This window comes from Hyla sarda, chromosome 1, assembly GCF_029499605.1.
Source record: "Hyla sarda isolate aHylSar1 chromosome 1, aHylSar1.hap1, whole genome shotgun sequence".
In the NCBI taxonomy this organism is placed as follows: domain Eukaryota; kingdom Metazoa; phylum Chordata; class Amphibia; order Anura; family Hylidae; genus Hyla; species Hyla sarda.
The window spans coordinates 9,937,554-9,959,700 of NC_079189.1; the positions used below are offsets into that span (position 1 = coordinate 9,937,554).

A 22,147-nucleotide genomic window follows, 5' to 3' on the forward strand; every position below is an offset into this window, starting at 1 on the left:
TTAACTTTCTTTGGAATAGAATGAGTCACTCATTCAGAAATTCTCGATAAACGCAAGGCTCTTTTACAATGCGAAGCCAAATGGATCCTCAGAACGAATGTACAGGGGGGTTTAGGTCTGTACGACCAGCTAGACCTGGGTGTTTTTCTTGAGGATCTGTGGCTTCTGCATACTTTTTCTTGAAACTTAAGAAATGTATTATGTTAGAACATTGCCGCAATGAATATATTACAAGTACTGATGTCGATTATGTTTTTAAGTATTGAATTTTTATAAAAGATGTCAACACCCTTACCTGGGAGCATCATAGGTCAGATGGTATTTACCTGGCCATCCACTTCAAAATAGGCGTGGTCTGAAGAAGCGCTGTTTGGTAGGCTCGAAATGGCTATTACCATGTTTCTTGTCTAACCCGACCTGGCATCCCACTAGTGAAATGTTATGCACCCCGAATAAAGAAGTTCTGCACAACATCAAAACCGTGAGTGCCTTCCGTTACTCTTTTACATATGTTGAAATTGCATCTCCACTACAGAGAAAGAGCACCCCTGTTCATGTGCAAACACCTGTGTTCCATTGCTCTGACAGCCTGGACTGTGATGTTATACTAAGTGTATGCTATTCAGTTAGTGCCGATCACTTTTTCTACTTGGCTTTCTTAAATACAAGATATGTTAATATAAGTAACATTGATTTTCCCTCTTAGAGATATTATGAATTAAATTTTGTCCTAATAAATAGAGATGAGCGAACTTTTCAAAAATTAGATTCGGCCGAAAAGTTTGTTTCAATCCGAATTTGTTTGTGGCGAATCGATATTAAGAAAGGCTATTTCTAGCCTACACACAGCCTCTATAGGGGTATAGAACACTTTGCCGTGTCCTAAAACGCATATGGAGTGTACTGGGGTAGTGAAATAATACTGTTATTCAGAATAGCATGCAGATTACCGGCATCGCTCTTAGAATCACTGCCGCACAGCAGCACAATGACAGAGCCTGGTGGTGGCATCAGTATCAGGAGACCATATAGTGACTGAATGACATAGCGTGGACATGTTGGCAGCAAGAGGAGACCATTTAGTGGCTGAATGGCACAGCGTGGAGTTGGCTGATGCACTAGTACACTACACACCAGGGCTTTACAATCCCCCCCCCCCCCCAAAAAAAAAAACAACACAATATATGACATTTTTGACAAAGATTTCTCATTGGTAGCACCCGCTATCCAAAAATTTGAAATTAACAGACCAAGGCCTCACACATCAGTAACCCATATATTGCCTGAATGACACAGCCTGGAGTTGGCTGATGCACAAGTACACACCAGGGCTTCACAATCCCCCCTCCAAAATCAACACAATGAGAAATTTTTGTCAAAGATTTCTCATTGGTAGCACCTGCTATCCAAAAATGTGAAATTTCCCAAACCAGGCCCCACCCCTGCGGCATCAGTAACCCATATATTGCCTGCATGACACAGCCTGGAGTTGGCTGATGCACCAGTACACACCAGGGCTTCACAATCCCCCCCAAAAAAACAACACAATATATGAAATTTGTGACAAAGATTTCTCATAGGTAGCACCCGCTATCCAAAAATTAGAAATTTCCAGACCCAGGCCCTACCTCTGCGGCATCAGGAACCCATATATTGCCTGAAGGACACAGCCTGGAGTTGGCTGATGCACCAGTACACACCCGGGCTTCACAATCCCCTCCAAAAAACAACAACATTTTAGAATTTTTTTAAAGAAATACCTTTGTGTAAGCGCATATCCAACAGTTCACAAGACTCTATAATGCAGGACGGTGGACCACCCAAAGACATTCTTCTCAAAAATAATACACCACACAATGTTTGAAATTTTTTTACAAAGACTAATTCAATATGTGTGTAAGCGCATCTGTCTCCAAAAGATCAGATCACCAAAGGACTTTTTTCGCCCAAAATGATGAATCAGAGTTAATCCCTTTAATGCAAAAAAGAGTGTTTAATTACCCCATACATTGCACCAGGAGCAGTCAGGAGTAGGCCTCAGCAGTACCCAAGAGGCTTTAACCCCTTAAGGACCAAGGACGTACCGGTACGTCCTTGGTCCTGCTCTTCTGATATAACCCCGCGTCATATGTGTAACCCCGCGTCATATCATGGCGGGCCCAGCGTCATAGTGAAGCCGGGACCCGCCTCTAATAGCGCGCAGCGCCGATCGCTGTGCCGCGCGCTATTAACCCTTTAGCCGCGCGCTCAAAGCTGAGCCGCGCGGCTAAAAGTGAAAGTGAAAGTTCCCGGCTAGCTCAGTCGGGCTGTTCGGGATAGCCGCGGCTAATCGCGGCATCCCGAACAGCTGACAGGACAGCGGGAGGGCCCCTTCCTGCCTCCTCGCTGTCCGATCGCCGAATGACTGCTCAGTGCCTGAGATCCAGGCATGAGCAGTCATGCCTGGATCTCAGGCACTGAGCAGTCATTCGGCGATCGGACAGCGAGGAGGCAGGAAGGGGCCCTCCCGCTGTCCTGTCAGCTGTTCGGGATGCCGCGATTAGCCGCGGCTATCCCGAACAGCCCGACTGAGCTAGCCGGGAACTTTCACTTTCACTTTTAGCCGCGCGGCTCAGCTTTCAGCGCGCGGCTAAAGGGTTAATAGCGCGCGGCACCGCGATCGGCGCTGCGCGCTATTAGAGGCGGGTCCCGGCTCATAAGAAACCAGTGATCAACATAGAAGATCAGTGTGTGCAGTGTTATAGGTCCCTATGGGACCTATAACACTGCAAAAAAAAAGTGAAAAAAAAAAGTGAATAAAGATCATTTAACTCCTCCCCTATTAAAAGTTTGAATCACCCCCCTTTTCCAATAAAATAAAAAACACAGTGTAAATAAAAATAAAAATAAACATATGTGGTATCACCGCGTGCGGAAATGTCTGAATTATAAAAATATATCATTAATTAAACCGCTCGGTCAATGGTCCTATCAATGCAAAAATGGTACCATTAAAAACTTCAGATCACGGCGCAAAAAATGAGCCCTCATACCACCCCATACACGGAAAAATAAAAAAGTTATAGGGGTCAGAAGATGACAATTTTAAACGTATTAATTTTCCTGCATGTAGTTATGATTTTTTCCAGAAGTCCGACAAAATCAAACCTATATAAGTAGGGTATCATTTTAATCGTATGGACCTACAGAATACATATCAGGTGTCATTTTTACCGAAAAATGTACTACGTAGAAACGGAAGCCCCCAAAAGTTACAAAACAGCGTTTTTTTTTCAATTTTGTCGCACAATGATTTTTTTTCCCGCTTCACCATAGATTTTTGGGCAAAATGACTGACGTCATTACAAAGTAGAATTAGTGGCGCAAAAAATAAGCCATCATATGGATTTTTAGGTGTAAATTTGAAAGAGTTATGATTTTTTAAAGGCAAGGAGCAAAAAACGAAAATGCAAAAACGGAAAAACCTCCGGTCCTTAAGGGGTTAATAACCCCCTACCTTTGCACGATGAATTGCGAGATCAAGCAATACCAGGTGTGTTATGCCCTCTGATTTCCGGGGCCGCAGGCGCTCTCCACTGAACGGATTAGCGTGTCTCTATCTTTCATCGACCGGTGCTGGTAACCCGCTAACTCCCCGAAAGGTAAGCTGCCACGAAGCAGGTGGTCTACCCCGGGCACATTTGGCTCCATAATTTTAACTACTGCCACACCACACTGACTGCCAACCGTGCTACCGCCTTGCTGACTCAAGGGCAACCTGCAACTCTCTTCTCCCGATGATGGACCCCCTTCTCCTGAGATCGAGCAATAACATGTGTGTTATGCTCTCAGATGTCCGGGACCGCAGACGCGCTCCACTGAACGGATTAGGGTGTGTCCATCTTTTTTTGTAGCACCCGCAATCCAAAAATGTTTAATTCCCAGACCCAGGCCCCACCTCTGCGGCATCAGGAACCCATGTATTGCCTGAAGGACACACCCTAGAGTTGGCTGATGCACCAGTACACACAGGGCTTCACAATCCGACCCAAAATCAACAAAATTGTAGACATTTTTTTTCTTAAATTTACAACTTTGTGTAAGCACAAGCGCATATCCAACATTTCAGAAGACTCTATAAGGCAGGACGGTGGACCACCCAAAAACTTTCTTCTCAAAAATAATGAACCACACAATGGTTGAATTTTTTTTTTTTTATTGAAATTCCTAGACCCAGGCCCCATCTCAGCTGCATCAGTAACCCATAGATTGCCTGAAAGACACAGCCTGGAGTTGGCTGATGCACGAGTACACAGCCGGGCTTCACAATCCACCCCAAAAAAACACCAATTTTTTTAAAATTGTCTGACAAAATACATTTTTGTTAAAACAAGCGCATATACAGCAGTTCAGAAAACTCTATAATGCAAGACAGTGGACCACCCAAAGACATTCTTCTCTAATATAATAAACCACACAATATGTTCAATTTTTTTTAATAATTGAAATTCCAAGACCAAGGCCCCACCTCTGCTGCATTAGTAACCCATATATTGCCAAAGGACACAGACTGGAGTTGACTGATGCACGAGTACACACAACACACCCGTCAACCGGGCTTCACAATCCACCCCAAAAAAACGCAAAATTTTATTGAAATTGTCTGCCAAAATACCTTTTTTTTTTTTTTTTTTTTTTTTAAAACAAGCACATATACAGCAGTTTAGAAGACTCTATAATGCAGGACGGTGGACCACCCAAAGACATTCTTCTATAATATAATAAACCACACAATATGTATAATTTAAGCACATCTGTCTCCGAAAAATCAGATGACAAAAGGATTCTAATCACCAAAAATGATTAAGCAGAGTTAATCCCTCTCCATCTATTTATTTATTTTGTTCATTAAAAAATCACATGCAACAAGCGTTCCATTGTGTAACGGTTAGCATTCTGCAAAATTCAATTTTATTACTGATAAAATTACCAGTAAATTTAACAATACCACTACCCAAGAGTGTTTAATTACCCCATACATTGCACCAGGAGCAGTCAGGAGTAGGCCTCAGCAGTACCCAAGAGGCTTTAATAACCCCTTACCTTGCCCGATCAATTGCGAGATCGAGCAATAACAGGTGTGTTATGGCCTTAGATGTCCTGGGCCGCACTAGCGCTCCACTAAACGGATTAGCGTCTCTCTATCTTTCAAGGACAGGTGCGTGTTGCACGCTGAAACTAGTTCGTGATAGGGATCTGTGATTGCAATTATTTAACCTTAAAACGAGGAATTACCAGTAAGTGAGGGTCATAAGCGGGCGTTTATTAAGTCCCTGCCCTTTGTACACACCGCCCGTCGCTATAAGCGATTGGATTAGTTAGTGAGTTGGTTAGTGAGGTCCTCGGATCGGCCCAGGCGGGGTAGGAGAAGGCCCTGGCAGAGCGCCGAGAATTTAACGATCATTGTTAAAATTTGCATTAAGCATGTATTTAGCTACTGCTAAACATCCAAAAATGTAAGGCCCAAGGCCAGAGGCACCAGGGAGGCAAGTAGTTCCTGAAAGACACAGAATGAGTCTGGAGCATGCATTTGCAATACCGAAGAGGTTTTCATAACCCCTTACATTTAAAGATCAATGTTTACATTTGCATTAAGCATGTATTTAGCTACTGCTAAACTTCAAAAATTTATAGGCCCAAGGCCAGAAGCATCAGTTTTCCCCATATTAGGAGCATAGTTTTCCCCCAGATTAGGCAGCATAGATGTCCCCCAGATTAGGAGCATACTTGTCCCCCAGATTAGGCAGCATAGATGTCCTCCAGATTAGGCAGCATAGATGTCACCAAGATTAGGCAGCATAGATGTCCCCCAGATTAGGCAGCATAGATGTCCCCTAGATTAGGAGCATACTTGTCCCCCAGAGTAGGCAGCATAGATGTCACCCAGATTAGGCAGCATAGATGTCCCCCAGATTAGGAGCATACTTGTCCCCCAGAGTAGGCAGCATAGATGTCCCCCAGATTAGGAGCATACTTGTCCCCCAGAGTAGGCAGCATAGATGTCACCCAGATTAGGAGCATACTTGTCCCCCAGATTAGGCAGCATAGATGTCCCCCAGATTAGGAGCATACTTGTCCCCCAGATTAGGCAGCATAGATGTCACCCAGATTAGGCAGCATAGATGTCCCCCAGATTAGGAGCATACTTGTCCCCCAGATTAGGCAGCATAGATGTCCCCAGATTAGGAGCATAGTTGTCCCCCAGAGTAGGCAGCATAGATGTCACCCAGATTAGGCAGCATAAATGTCACCCAGATTAGGCAGCATAGATGTCCCCCAGAGTAGGCAGCATAGATGTCCCCCAGAGTAGGCAGCATAGATGTCCCCCAGATTAGGAGCTTAGTTGTCCCCCAGATTAGAAGCATAGTTGTCCCCCAGATTAGGCAGCATAGATGTCACCCAGATTAGGCAGCATAGATGTCCCCCAGATTAGGAGCATACTTGTCCCCCAGATTAAGCAGCATAAATGTCCCCCAGATTAGGCAGCATAGATGTCCCCCAGTTTAGGAGCATACTTGTCCCCCAGATTAGGCAGCATAGATGTCACCCAGATTAGGCAGCACAGATATCCCCCAGACTAGGAGCATACTTGTCCCCCAGAGTAGGAAGCATAGATGTCACCCAGATTAGGCAGAATAGATGTCCCCCAGATTAGGAGCATACTTGTCCCCCAGAGTAGGCAGCATAGATGTCCCCCAGATTAGGAGCATACTTGTCCCACAGATTAGGCAGCATAGATGTCACCCAGATTACGCGGCATAGATGTCCCCCAGATTAGGAGCATAGTTGTCCCCCAGATTAGGCAGCATGGATGTCACCTAGATTAGGCAGCATAGATGTCCCCCAGATTAGGAGCATACTTGTCCCCCAGAGTAGGCAGCATTGATGTCCCCCAGATTAGGAGCATACTTGTCCCCCAGATTAGGCATCATAGATGTCCACCAGATTAGGAGCATAGTTGTCCCCAGATTAGGCAGCATAGATGTCCCCCAGATTAGGAGCATAGCTGTCCCCAGATTAGGCAGCATAGATGTCACCCAGATTAGGCAGCATAGATGTCACCCAGATTAGGCAGCATAGATGTCCCCCGGAGTAGGCAGCATAGATATCCCCCAGAGTAGGCAGCATAGATGTCCACCAGATTAGGAGCATAGTTGTCCCCCAGATTAGGAGCTTAGTTGTCCCCCAGATTAGGAGCATAGTTGTCCCCCAGATTAGGCAGCATAGATATCACCCAGATTAGGCAGCATGGATGTCCCCCAGATTAGGAGCATAGTTGTCCCCCAGATTAGGCAGCATAGTTGTCCCCCAATCAGTGCGGGCCGGTCAGAGCCAATTAAAGGACCGTATGTGGCAAGCGGGCCGTACAATGCCCAGGTCTGCCCCAGAGGATTTCATAACCAACCACAATAGAGAAAATTTTGTTGTAGGAGCATGGTCAATCAAACCAACAGTTTACTGTTCTGGTTTTAAGGTACAAGTGCAATAAACAGTGTGTACCTTGAACTCGTATTTGCTTTCTTAAGTTTCTCTGCATATATTTCTAGTTTAATTGAACACACTTTATATTTACCTAGTTGGAAGATAAAACACAATAAAAAGCATGTACATTTAACACACTCACCTAAAGGACCAATATATGGTGGGTCAATATACACTAATCACCTATAGACCACCTTGGTGTTCCAACAAAACCCTTTTTCCCATATATTGAAATTAAAATGCACTTTAATACTAGGCACACCAATTGTGATTAAAATTCCAGTGCACGAACTCCCTATATTCTGTATTGGGGTCTTTGTACCATCTGGTCACATTTGTTATGTATCCACATGCACTGCAGTTGCTATGTGGTAGAAGGTAAAGGAGCTAGGCACTGATGTTAAAACACTAAACCTCGGCCCCCCTCGACATGTTTCGCTGTAGATACAGCTTTGTCAAGAGGTAACAGGGCACTGACGAATTTTAATCACAATTGGTGTGCCTAGTATTAAAGTGCATTTACATTTAACACACATTAGCTTTCTAAAGCATCTGTACCTACTGTATTTAACCCCTTAACGACGCAGGACGTATATTTACGTTCTGCGCCGGCTTCCGCGATATGAAGCGGGATCGCGCCGCGATCCTGCATCATATCGCGTCGGTCCCAGCGCTCATCAACGGCCGGGACCCGCGGCTAATACCACACATTGCCGATCGCGGCGATGTGCGGTATTAACCCTTTAGAAGCGGCGGTCAAAGCTGACCGCCGCTTCTAAAGTGAAACTGAAAGTGACCCGGCTGCTCAGTCAGGCTGTTCGGGACCGCCGCGGTGAAATCGCGGCGTCCCGAACAGCTGAATGGACACCGGGAGGGCCCTTACCTGCCTCCTCGGTGTCCGATCGACGAATGACTGCTCCGTGCCTGAGATCCAGGCAGGAGCAGTCAAGCGCCGATAATGCTGATCACAGGCGTGCTAATACACGCCAGTGATCAGCATAGGAGATCAGTGTGTGCAGTGTTATAGGTCCCTATGGGACCTATAACACTGCAAAAAAAAATGTTAAAAAAAGTGTAAATAAAGGTCATTTAACCCCTTCCCTAATAAAAGTTTGAATCACCCCCCTTTTCCCATAAAAAAAATAAAACAGTGTAAAAAAAAACTTTAAATAAACATATGTGGTATCGCCACGTGCGTAAATGTCCGAACTATAAAAATATATCATTAATTAAACCGCACGGTCAATGGCGTACGCGCCCAAAAATTCCAAAGTCCAAAAAAGCATATTTTGGTCACTTTTTATACCATTAAAAAAATGAATAAAAAGTGATCAAAAAGTCCGATCAAAACAACAATCATACTGATAAAAACTTCAGATCACAGATCTGAGTCCTTATACCGCCCTGTACATGAAAAAATAAAAAAGTTATAGGGGTCAGAAGATGACATTTTTAAACATATACATTTTCCTGCATGTAGTTATAATTTTTTCCAGAAGTGCGACAAAATCAAACCTATATAAGTAGGGTACCATTTTAACCGTATGGACCTACAGAATAATGATAAGGTGTAATTTTTACCGAAATATGCACTGCGTAGAAACGGAAGCCCCCAAAATTTGCAAAATGGCGTTTTTTTTTTCGTTTTTGTCGCACAATGATTTTTTTTCTGTTTCGCTGTGCAGTTTTGGGTAAAATGACTAATGTCACTGCAAAGTAGAATTGGCGACGCAAAAAATAAGCCATAATATGGATTTTTAGGTGGAAAATTTAAAGGGTTATGATTTTTAAAAGGTAAGGAGGAAAAAACCAAAGTGCAAAAACGGAAAAACCCTGAGTCCTTAAGGGGTTAAAGTACACAGTAGGGCTTCACAATCCCCCCCAAAAAACACAACATTTTTTGAAATTTTTGTAAAAGATTTTGGATAGCGGGTGCTATGAGAAAATTTGAAATTCCCAGACCCAGACCCTGCAGCAGCATCAGTGAACCATATATTGCCTGAATGACACAGCCTAGAGTTGGCTGATTCATGAGTACACAGCAGGGCTTCACAATACCCCCCTAAAAAAACATATTTTTAGAAATTTTTGAAAAAGATTTTGGATAGCGGGTGATACCTATGAGAAAATGTGAAATTCCCAGACCCAGGCCCTGCAGCGGCATCAGTGAACCATACATTGCCTGAATGACACAGTCTGAAGTTGGCTGATTCATGAGTACACAGCAGGGCTTCACAATCCCCCCCCCAAAAAAACACAACATTTTTAGAAATTTTTTAAAAAGATTTTGGATAGTGGGTGCTACCTATATATTGCCTGAATGACATAGCCTGGAGTTGACTGATTCATGAGTACACAGCAGGGCTTCACAATCCCCCCCCCAAAAAAACACAACATTTTTACAAATTTTTGAAAAAGATTTTGGATAGCGGGTGCTACCTATATATTGCCTGAATGACACAGCCTGGAGTTGCCTGATGCATGAGTACACCCCAAAGATTCACAATTCCTAAACAAAAAACACACTATATATTGCCTGAATGACACAGGTTGGAGTTGGCTGATGCATGAGTACGCACCAAAGCTTCACAATCCCTAAGAAAAAAGACAAACATTTTTAGAAATTTTGGAAAAAGATTTAGGACAGCAGGTGCTACCTATATATTGCCTAAATGACACAGCCTGGAGTTGGCTGATGCATGAGGAGACCATTGAAATGTCTGATTTTTTAATTTGAAATTTAAATCAAACTTTGATTGTCCCGGACCCCAGCGTGTGGGTACGAAGGACCAAACCTAGCAAGCCCCCACAGGGCTCATGTGGCCGTCAGATGTAGGAGCAATGTCTCCATTGCCCTGACCTGCCATTGTTTCCAAGACTTTTTGCCAAGGCACACCATGTGAAGAACAGCGTGACACCGCCGTGCCCTGCACACATGGTATGGTGATTTAAATTTTTGAAGAAAATTTACATTTTTTTATGAGATTTACATTTTTGAAAACCATTTACATTTTTGAAGAAGATTTACATTTTTGAAGATTTTCATTTTTGAAGAAGCTTTACATTTTTAGAAGATTTACATTTTTGAAGAAGATTTAGGACAGCGACTGTGCTACCTATATATTGCCTGAATGACACAGCCTGGAGTTGGCTGATGCATGAGGAGACCATTGAAATGTCTGATTTTTTCATTTTAAATCAAACTTTGAGTGGCCCGGACTCCGGCATGTGGGTACAAAGGACCAAATTTAACAAGCCCTCACAGGGCTCAAGTGGCCTTGAGATGTAGGTGCAACGTCTCCATTGCCCTGACCGGCCATTTTTTTATTTTGTACCTTTGTTTAAGAACAAGTGCATATCCAAGAGTCTAGAAGACTCTATAATGCAGGACGGTGGACCACATTCTTCTCTAAAGTAATTTTTTATGAAATAAAGAAGCAGAATTCATCCCTCTCCATATTATATTTGAAAATTTTAATTATAAAAATCACACACAACAAGCGTTCCATGGTGTAATGGTTAGGTTAGTACTCTGGAAAATTCAAGTTTATTACTGAAAAATGTATCAGAAACTTTTGAAAAAACAGTAACCAAGAGGGTTTAATAACCCAATACATTGAACCATAAATGTTGAAATTTTAATTAAGCATGTATGTATCTATTTCAAAAATCCTAAACTTGAAGGCCCAAGCCCAGAAGCATCATGAAGGCAAGTAGTTCCTGAAAGACACAGGAGCAGTCAGGAGTAGGCATCAGCAGTACCCAAGAGGCTTTCATAACCCCTTACATTGCACCATTAATCGCGAGATCGAGCAATAACAGGTGTGTTATGCCCTCAGATGTCCGGGGCTGCACACGCGCTACACTGAACGGACCAGCCTGTGTGTATCCTTCAAGCAACAGGTGCGAGTAACCTGCTGAACCACATTCGTGACAGGGATCAGGGATTGCAATTATTTTCCATGAAAGAAGAATTTAAACTAAGTGCGGGTCATAAGCTCGGGTTCAATAAGTCTCTGACATTTGTACACACCGCCTGTCTCTACTACCGATTGGATGGTTTAGTGAGTTCCTCGGATCGGCCCCGGTGGGGTAGGCCACGGCCCTGACAGATCGCCGAGAATTTAAATATCATTGTTGAAATTTGCATTAAGCATGTATTTAGCTACTGCTAAACATCCAAAAATTAAAGGCCCAAGGCACCAAGCTTCAGTGAGGCAAGAAGTTCCTGAAAGACACAGGATGAGTCAGGAGCAGGCATTCGCTGTACCCTACAGGGTTTCATAACCCCTTACATTTAAAGATCAATGTTGAAATTTGCATTAACCATATATCTAGCTACTGCTAAACATCCAAAAATTTAAGGCCCAAGGCCCGAGGCATCAGGGAGGCAAGTAGTTACGGAAAGACACAGAATGAGTCAGGAGCAGTCATTCGCAGTACCCAAGAGGGTTTCATAACCCCTTACATTTAAAGATCAATGTTGCAATTTGCATTAAGCGTGTATTTAGCTACTGCTAAACATCCAAAAATTAAAGGCCCAAGGCCAGAAGCGTCAGTGAGGCAAATAGTTCCTGAAAGACACAGGATGAGCCAGGAGCAGGCATTCACAGTACCCAAGAGGGTTTCATAGCCCCTTACATGTAAAGATCAATGTTGAAATTTGCATTAAGCATGTATTTAGCTACTGCTAATCATCCAAATATTAAAGGCCCAAGGCCAGAAGCGTCAGTGAGGCAAATAGTTCCTGAAAAACACAGGATGAGCCAGAAGCAGGCATTCACAGTACCCAAGTGGGTTTCATAACCCCTTACATGTAAAGATCAATGTTGAAATTTGCATTAACCATATATCTAGCTACTGCTAAACATCCAAAAATTTAAGGCCCAAGGCCCGAGGCATCAGGGAGGAAAGTAGTTCCAGAAAGACACAGGATGAGCCAGGAGCAGGCATTCGCAGTACCAAAGAGGGGTTCATAACCCTAATTGATAACCCAAGAGGTTTCATAACCATAATTGGGAAGTGTTGGTGTAGCAGCATGGTCAATCTACTCTGAGGCATCTGGCATTGGTGGCTGGAAATCCTAGCTGATCCAACCCATTTTCCATGTTTTATATATGGTTTTAAATTTGTGATGTCACAGACACATGACCAGTTGTAATTCCTATTTAAACTTTCTATGTATGTGTATTTGTTATGCCATGATTAAGGGTCCAGTTTGATCCAAAACACATTGGCAATTGTTCCTTTGTATATCCATGTGATCCGTAATAAAGAGTTCCTGTTTCATCCTACATACTGTGCTGGACATCTCTTCTTGTCGTGCTACTCTATTGGGCCTGGAAGCGCTGCCGTCCAGTCCGATGGCAGGTGATTGGATTTAGCATTGGAGACAGGTAGCTACATAAAATAAACCTTAAAGGGGTACTACCGTGGAAAACTTTTTTTTTTTTTAATCAATATCAACTGGTGCCAGAAAGTTAAATAGATTTGTAAATTACTTCTATAAAAAAAATCTTAATCTTTTCAGTACTATTTCTGGTCTGTATACTACAGAGGACATGGTTTTCTTTTTGAAACACAGAGCTGTCTGCTGACATCATGACAACAGTGCTCTCTGCTGACATCTCTGTCCATTTTAGGAACTGTCCAGATTAGTGTATGTTTGTTATGGGGATTTTCTCCTACTCTGGACAGTTCTTAAAATGGACAGAGATGTCAGCAGAGATCACTGTGGTCATGATGTCAGCAGAGAGCTCTGTGTTCCAAAAATAAAACCATTCCTCTGTAGTATTCAGCAGCTAATAAGTACTGGAAGGATTAAGAAGTCATTTACAAATCTGTTTAACTTTCTGGCACCAGTTGATTTAAAAAAAAAAAGTTTTCCACAGGAGTACCCCTTTGAGGTTAAGTTTCCAACGGATCGTTTATGCAAAAACGCAGAAACATCCCGACAGCCTCATCTTTCCTTTGACATTTTTCTCATTTCTTTAGCATTTTTTTTTTAATCCTCTTTGGCATTTTTCTGCAGTTTTGCCAGTTTTCAAAAATCACAGCATGTTGAGACTATGGTTTTTTTTTTGTTTAGTTTTTTTTGCCAAAACATTTGCCTTTCTATCCTATAGAAGCCTAGAGTAGCAAAAAAAAAAAAAACACCATATAGGTTTAGAATTTGGATTTTCCCCCATTTCTTTCAATAGAAATCCTTCAGTCACATGATTGAAAAAAAAAATCACTTTCTGACCTGTGAAATGTAATGGCAGACTGCATAGGTAGCACCTGACTGAATGGGCCATCTGAAAATAAACTTCTCCAAAACTGACAAATAACACTTGTCAGTAGTGCACTTTTTGTATTAAAATCTAAAACACATCTCACAGTAATTTACACAAAGAAAACCCTCTCTTAGTAACCTGGCATTCACCTTTAGGATGTGGTCCTTAGCCCCCTCTGTTGCAGGATGTCTTTAACAGTTCATGTAACTCTTGAGCAATCTTCAAGTAGTCTTTCACGATCCTTCAGTCGTAACCACAGAATCAAAAGAATGAGGGTAGAGCATTAACCCTTGATTGTCGTGATGTCAGGGTGCGGGCTTCCTCTATGTATAGATGTCCTACCGCCACCTGTCCCAGGAACGATAGGGAGTAATAAAGGATTGTCCACAGCCGGAGTTGTAATAAACTTGAAATAACTTTACTGCAGATTTTATGCTGGTGAATAACAAACAGTGTTTTAAAGGAGGACAGGGATTTAGGCTCCTCACAGGTTGGCTGGGACTTTGTAGTAAATAAGCTTTGATTTTTGCTGTACGCTGTTCCACTGAATTTAGGGGTATGTTTAGGTTCAGTAGTCACGTAGGATTTGTAGGATGGAGTTGGATGAACTCACGGTTTAGGAAGGTGCTGAAGTGGGAGGCTTCAGGCCTAACTCGTCTTCTCACTGCGATAACAGATCTGCTTGCTTTGAGATCCCAAGGGAAAGAGAGAGATTATTGGATACAGCGCCCTTATATATTGAAGGGGCAGGATCAAATCTTATTGGTCCCCAAACCTGTCAGTCCTAGTACAAAGTATTATGGTCACGTCACATGACCTAATCACATGAGGGGGAGGGGTGTAATTAGAGGGGGGGGTGTAATTAAGGGGGGTGGGGTGCAGGTGTGGGGGGGTGCCAAACAAGTGTCCACCCCAGGTGCCAAATGCTCTAGGTACGTCCCTGAGTAGTGGATGCACATAATAGCTTTCCTGGAGAAGTAGTAGCTGCAAAATGCAGTGAAGGAATTTACACATAGGCATAAGGCTAGCCTTTATATAACATAGGGCCAGGGACTATTGATAGGATTCAGAATATTGGGCAGATTAGATGGGCCAAATGGTTCTCATCTCCTGACACATTCTATGTTTCTTTCCAGTCAGACCACAGTGCTCTCTGCTGACACCTCTGCCTGTGTCAGGAACTGTCCGGAGAAGAAGCAAATCCCCATAGCAAACATCTCCTTCTCTGGACAGTTCCTGATACCAATAGAGGTGTCAGTAGAGAGCACTGTGGTCAGAATGGAAATAACTTCACAACTTTCTATGTAGTATAAGGCAGCTGATAAGTACTGGAATGATTAAGATTTTTAACCCCTTAACGACCACGGACGTAAATGTACGTCCTGGCTTGGCGGTACTTCACACACCAGGATGTACATTTATGTCCTGTGTATGACAGCGAGCATCGGAGCGGTGCTCACGTCATACAGGGCAGGTTCCGGCTGCTATGGGCAGCAGGGGACCCGCCAGTAATGGCCGACATCTTCGATCAAGCGGATGTCCGCCATTAACCCCTCAGATGCTGTGATCAGTACAGATCACAGCATCTGCGTCAATGTGCATGTTAAAATACATGATCGGATCGCCCGTAGTGCTGCCGAAACGATCCGATCGTCTGTAATGGTGGACGGAGGTCCCCTCACCTGCCTCCGTCCGTCTCCCGGCGTCTCCTGCTCTGGTCTGAGATCGAGCAGACCAGAGCAGGAGATAGCCGATAATACTGATCAGTGCTATGACCTATCCATAGCACTGAACAGTATGAACAATCAAATGATTGCTATAGATAGTTCCCTATGGGGACATAAAAAGTGTAAAAAAAAAAAGTAGAAAAATTTAAAAATAAAAAGTAAAAATATAAGTGAAAAATCCCCTCCCCCAATAAAAATTAAAATTGTCTGTTTTTTTTATAAACACATTTGGTATAATGTTAATGATTCCGTACGGTGAATGGCGTAAACGTAAAAAATAAAGAAAAGTCCAAAAATGCTGCTTTTTTTTTTTTGCATTTTATTCCAAAAAAAATTATAAAAAATGATATGATATGATTTTAGATTACTGATTTTGTACAAAAAGTTTTAGATTTTTTTTAAGCGGTACAAAAATATAAAAGTATCTAGCCATGGGTATCATTTTAATCATATTGACCCACAGAATAAAGAACACATGTCTTTTTTACCGTAAAGTGTACAGTAATTTCATTTAAATTTCCTCCCTAAAAAAATAAATTTTGGGGGATCCACTGTACATTTTATGGTAAAATTAGAGATTTCATTGCAAAGTACAATTGGTCAAGCCCTTATATGGGTCTGTAGATGGAAATATAAAAGAGTTATGGATTTTAGAAGATGAGGAGGAGAAAACAAAAAAGCAAAAATTAAATTGGCCTGGTCCCTAAGGTTAAAATGGGCTTGGTTCTTAAGGGGTTAAATAGAAGTAATTTACAAATCTGTTTAACTTTCTGAAACCAGTTGATTTGAACAAAAAAAAAAATGTTTTCTACCATCATACGTCTTTAAGATGAGAGAAGAATCATGGGAACTGTAATCCTTTACATCATAATAACACAAACAGCAAGCAGTGGCAGTAAAAAAGCAAAGGCTCTACACCAGACCTTGGCAAGATAATAAGGATAAAAAATGATCTGCTTCTGAGCTGTGGTGAAGTCATCTGGAGACCAATATGGCACATACATTTACTTTTAATGTTTTTCATAAAATACATTTTCACATAGAAAGAGGTAAATCTATTAATACTACACAGAGATTTCTCATTTTTGTATTATTTAATGTCATAATTAATGCAGAAATCATTGAAAGAATTTGAATCATATTCTTACATCTATATTTATACATATTTCAAGTTCATACAAACTGGTTAAGAAACATTCAATTTAATATTATAATGTTTCTATGCGATTACTTTTCATAGTTAGAGGTGGGGGTGAATATTTTCAATTCTTCCTTTTCCCCAGGAGGTCAGTTTTTCTATTCATTTCAGATTTAAATAAAATGATAAAACATTTTGGAAAAAACACACACCCTAAAAGTCCAGCACTGGACGCCATCACTGCAAAGATCTCCACAGCCACCATGGATTTCCCTGTGGTGCTCAGATAAGCCGGGATCATGGCGATCCAGACACTGCAGAACAGCAGCATGCTGAAGGTGATGTACTTGGCCTTATTGAAAGTGTCCGGTAATGTCCTCACCATGAAAGCCAGAACAAAGCTCACCGCTGCCAAGAACCCCAGATAACCCAACATGGAGTAGAACCAGATATCTGAACCTGTATTACACTGAATGATGATCTTCCCAGGATAAGACTGAGTGTCCAGGTCCTGGAATGGGGGAGAGATGGATAACCAGATAACACAGATTACAACTTGAATGGATGAACACAACAACACTATGGTATAGGGCAGCTTCACACTCAGCCATTTTCTCCAGGGGCTTCCAGGCTTGGTGGACTTAAAAGCAACACAAACCATAATGGTCTTGGCGAGAAGTGAAGAGACGGCGACGGAGAAGAAGATTCCAAAACTGGTTTCACGTAATCTACAAGAGACATCACTGGGACGACCAAGAAACAAGAAGACAGAGAGGAAGCTGAGGAGGATGGAGACCAGGAGGAGATAACTCAGGTTTTGGTCATTAGCTTTAACAATAGGACTGTCCCGGTAGGAGATAAATATTCCAAATATGGAGCCAATCACAAGACATCCGAAGATGGAGACACAGGAGAATACAGAAGCCATTGTGTCATTCTGGTAAGAGATGAAATCCATAACTTTGGGCAGGCATCGGTCTCTCTTCTCATTTGGCCATTCATCACTTGGGCATTTCATGCAGTTTTCTGAATCTGTAGGAAGATTTCATAACTTATTAAAGTACTTTCCAGGGCCGTGGTATTGATGGCTTCTCTTGCACCTAGTATCCCCACAGATGAGTTTTTCGGGTGAGCTGCTCAATGGGAGCTGTGCTGTGGTAAGTTGGCTTCACTACTTTACAGTGTATTGAGCCAAGGATTCTAAGCAGGTGCCACGGTGTACCCAAACAGCTGATTGACAGGAGTACCTGTTTATTTTGAAAACCCCTTTAAATCTACAATTTATTGGGGGATTCTGGGACAAGAGATGCAGCAAAAGAAAGTAGAATGGATTTACCTTTTTAACCCTTTCCAGCTCCACAATATATTTCTTGTACACTGGTGCCCAGTACTGTACACAGTATTCCTTGTGTGGTCAAACTAGTGACGTGTACAGTGTAGAATTATTTCCTTGTCATATATTTCAATTACCCTTTTGATGCCCCCCATGATATTATTTACCTTGGCCGCTGCTGCCTGACACTGGTTGCTATAGTTAAATGGGCACTGTCCTTATCAGAAACTTTGATGTCTTAAAAGATATTTGAAAACTTCACTCTGACCGATCACCAGAACGAGCCAGGAGAAGGGTTTGCTTAGTCCACTCTCTCCATTCTCTCTAGGCTCTGTGATGATATTATGATCTCTGTAATGATTTTATAATGTAAGTCTATGGGACCATGTTGTTCACACAGACACAGAGTAGGTAGAGAAGCACATGGCCAGGCACTTTTCTGCATACTTGTTTTAGTGATAAAGTATTCAAACTGTGACAGATAAAAAAATTTGACACGTGAGAAGTGTTTTTTTGTTGTTGTTGACAGGTAGACTTTATGTTTACTGTCAACTAAATTTCATAAGTTCTTTCCCATTTTCATATTTCAGTTTTTCCCAATGTTTTCCCATTTAGTATATAATAGCAGGAGGAGTTTACCTTCCTATGTACAAAAATTTTCATTACTAAACCTTATTTGTGACTTTTTATATCTTTTTTTTTTTTTCATACTGTTTTTCCATAGCAGTGTTTGTATTACGGATCAGAAAGCCCCAGAACAATAAGAATTGGAGTGGAGGGGCACATGACAGGGGGAGACCTGCAGGCAGGAAAGGGTTAAGGAGGACAGTGTAAGGGCAGTGCGCTGGAGTAGTGGGGGGGGGGGGAGTTGTTAGGGGGTTATATAGGACGAGTAGGGCCACAGAAGAATTCCCGCCCTGGGGAACTTGTGTTCTTTGTCACAGCAGAGATAGTAGGATAGGGACTTGGAGGCATGTGTGGTAATTGTGGTAGTTGTAAAGCTGGTCTTAGGTGGGCTGGGGACGGTACCCAGCCCTGGTGGATAATTCCCTGTGGGCATGGGGCCCCAGGGAGGGTTGTTGGTCTCCAAAAACTGGTGCCCCCGGGTCTGGTGATGCCCAGCTGGGGGTAAAGTAGAGGCCCTTGAAATTGGTGGTGCCTTCAAGTCCTTAGCCTGGTAGGTATAAGTTAGAATGTTGGTATTTTGTATTCTGTTATTTCAGTTGTATGATGTTCATACAGGTGTTTTTTTTTTTTATTGTGACAATGTTTTAAATTATTATGTAAATTAAAATGGGTCTGCTGTGGCCCTTGTACCCAACAATGTGTCTGTGTTTTATTGGGAGGGTATTGCTCCAGGTATGGGCCAGCAACTAGGCTATCCCCTAGTCATGAGTTTTTAACATAAATTTTTGTCATGACCAGAAAACAATTCTGTAATAGGAGGGGAATTATTATTAGAGTCATTATCAGTAAAGTACTGAAACAATAGTAACTACTCCTCATGCTATTATATACCGGAGATCTCTCCTTCTACTCATACTACTATATACCGGTTATATTGGATATCTCTCCTTCTACTCATACTACTATATACCAGTTATATTGGAGATCTCTCCTTCTACTCATACTACTATATACCGGTTATATTGGAGATCTCTCCTTCTACTCATACTACTATATACCGGTTATATTGGATATCTCTCCTTCTACTCATACTACTATATACCGGATATATTGGAGATCTCTCCTTCTACTCATACTACTATATACCGGTTATATTGGAGATCTCTCCTTCTACTCATACTACTATATACCGGTTATATTGGATATCTCTCCTTCTACTCATACTACCAAAGGATAAATTGGCCAGCACTATTGATCCAAACTATTGTAAAAACCTGGCTTGCAGGTGCAAGCTGCTGGGCTAAATATACAGCAACAGGAGAATACAGCAGCACACTGCTAGCACAAAGATATAGATGAAACATGAGTATATAGATAAAACATGAGTATATAGATAGAACATGAAAAGCTATACAGCTGTAATGCAATAAATGAAGATATGAAACTATAAAAATATGAGGTACTTAGCTTGCAAATTTGGCGCCAAATAGCGTGGACCTTTGGCGCCTAAGGTGCCTTGGATGTTTCAGACCTTGCAATGCCTGTTGTACTGTTCACACAGAGGCATATACACAGTGTAGGGTCCGTCCCAGAACGAGGTCACCTTACCGTGGTAGGACGGTCCACGCTATTTGGCGCCAAATTTGCAAGCTAAGTACCTCATATTTTCATAGTTTCATATCTTCATTTATTGCATTACAGCTGTATAGCTTTTCATGTTCTATCTATATACTCATGTTTTATCTATATTCTCATGTTTCATCTATATCTTTGTGCTAGCAGTGTGCTGCTGTATTCTCCTGTTGCCTTCTACTCATACTACTATATACCAGTTTTCTTCTTCGTCCTCTCGACAGCACAGAAGGGATATTCCCAGTCGCACAGACTTCTCCATAGGACCGCCCACCTAGACTAATTAGTAACAATTAACAATCAACATGATTAGACCACATGAACCAGCATAGCATAAATGAGATCCAGAACCCAGTCCTATGCTCCTGACAGGTGCGTTCCTTCTCACCTGTTGCCCACCTGGATTAAAGAATTGGCCTTGCGTAGTTCAGGCTGCATCATATCTGCTGGTGGTTATCCCGGCTCAGACCTAGCTGTAGTGTATTTTGGGTTTTTACCCTGCCAGTGCGTAGTTCCTGGTAATGCCTGCACTAGTGTCGCTGTCTTAGCCCAGTGTGTATCCTGGCTGACTTCAAGTACGTAAGTAAGTTTGTACTTCCCTCTCCCCGTACTTACTTCGCGCATATTCAGTACGTGCGCTGCCCGTACCCTCGGCATATGTGCACACCTATTATGAGCGTCACGCTGTGCGTTTGGCGCGCTCCTGCACACGTGTTCTGGACCGGAAGTTTGGAGTTAGCGTCTTCTGGACGCTATGCAATTGACTCATGTGCCTCCTCTTGTCTTCTGTGCCTCCGGTGCCTCTGGCGCCTCCTGCGCCTCCTGTGCTTCTGGCAGGAATATCGCTAAAAAAGCGAAAAAATCACCATCATTATTACCAACAGGAAGATTCAGCTTCCTCCACCTCTTCTAGCTCAGCCTATTCTGATGTCTCCTCAGATTCAGATTCTGTAACAGAAGATTTTTATTTGCTGAAAAAAGATGCAGCAGAAAAGTTGGTGAAGCGAGTAAAGAGATGCTTAGAGTCTAATAAGGAAGAGAAAGAAACTCAAGATAAATCAAGTCTTTTTTATTTTCCCAAAAAAGTTCCAATGCCCTGCCTGCACATCCAGTATTAAGTGTGAAGCCTAATTAGGCTGTATTTGTGGGAGGGGCGTGAGGTATATAACGCACCACGCCCCGCATCCAGGTGCGTGTGTTGCGTTTGGCGGTTGTACTTGTGCACCGCTGTGAGCTCCCACGTCTTCCAAGCTGAAGCTGTTTCTACCAGCTCGGAGAAGAAGCGCCATCTCGGTAGGGTAAGCCGCCGCAAGGCATGTGTTATGGGGTTTTCAAATGTCTGCACTATGAGGTCTCACGTTTTCCCCGGGCTTCGGTGGCCGGCCCACGTGTCACATTAACGACAGTTTCCCCATTCCAGGGCAGGAGGGAGGGAACAGGGGAGGGATCCCGCACTATTCAGCGCAGGGAGCCGGTACTCACGTGGGGATCCGGGCGGGTACTGAAGCGTCTGTCTCGTTTTGCTGGTTGTCTGGCGGGGATCTCGGGGGGGGATTCCGGTGTCTGGCATGCTCCCGGTCAAGACCACCCGGCGGTCGGGGGCAGTTTCCCTAGTGTCAGGCGCAGGGGAGGCGTGACTATCCAGAGGAGGGGAGGGGCGTCGATTCCATGGGGGCACACATGAGGCTTAGGTTGCCAGGCTCGTTGTCACAAAACACACTGCCACATGCGTCACAATGATCAAGGATAGGCAGTAGTTGTTACCGATATCCTGGCTCGCCTTCCAGGGGAGAATACTGTAGATTTATTGTTACTGACACGTCTTCAGAGCAATCAATAAATCTTACATCGGACTACTGATACATCCTGACTCATCTTCAGGAGCAACCGCCTC

At 42.8% G+C, this 22,147-nt stretch overlaps 1 protein-coding gene across 1 annotated transcript; it reads right to left on the bottom strand.

The window, feature by feature from the left end:
- Window positions 1-16,785: 16,785 nt before the first annotated feature.
- LOC130312899 (vomeronasal type-2 receptor 26-like) lies at window positions 16,786-21,542 on the bottom strand. The gene is made up of 3 exons (XM_056552615.1): window positions 21,471-21,542; window positions 19,024-19,168; window positions 16,786-17,693 (listed from the first exon to the last, which is right to left on the bottom strand). Exons 1-3 carry the CDS (start codon window positions 21,540-21,542, stop codon window positions 16,786-16,788), a joined length of 1,125 nt encoding a protein of 374 aa, XP_056408590.1.
- Between the last annotated feature and the right edge of the window lie 605 nt (window positions 21,543-22,147).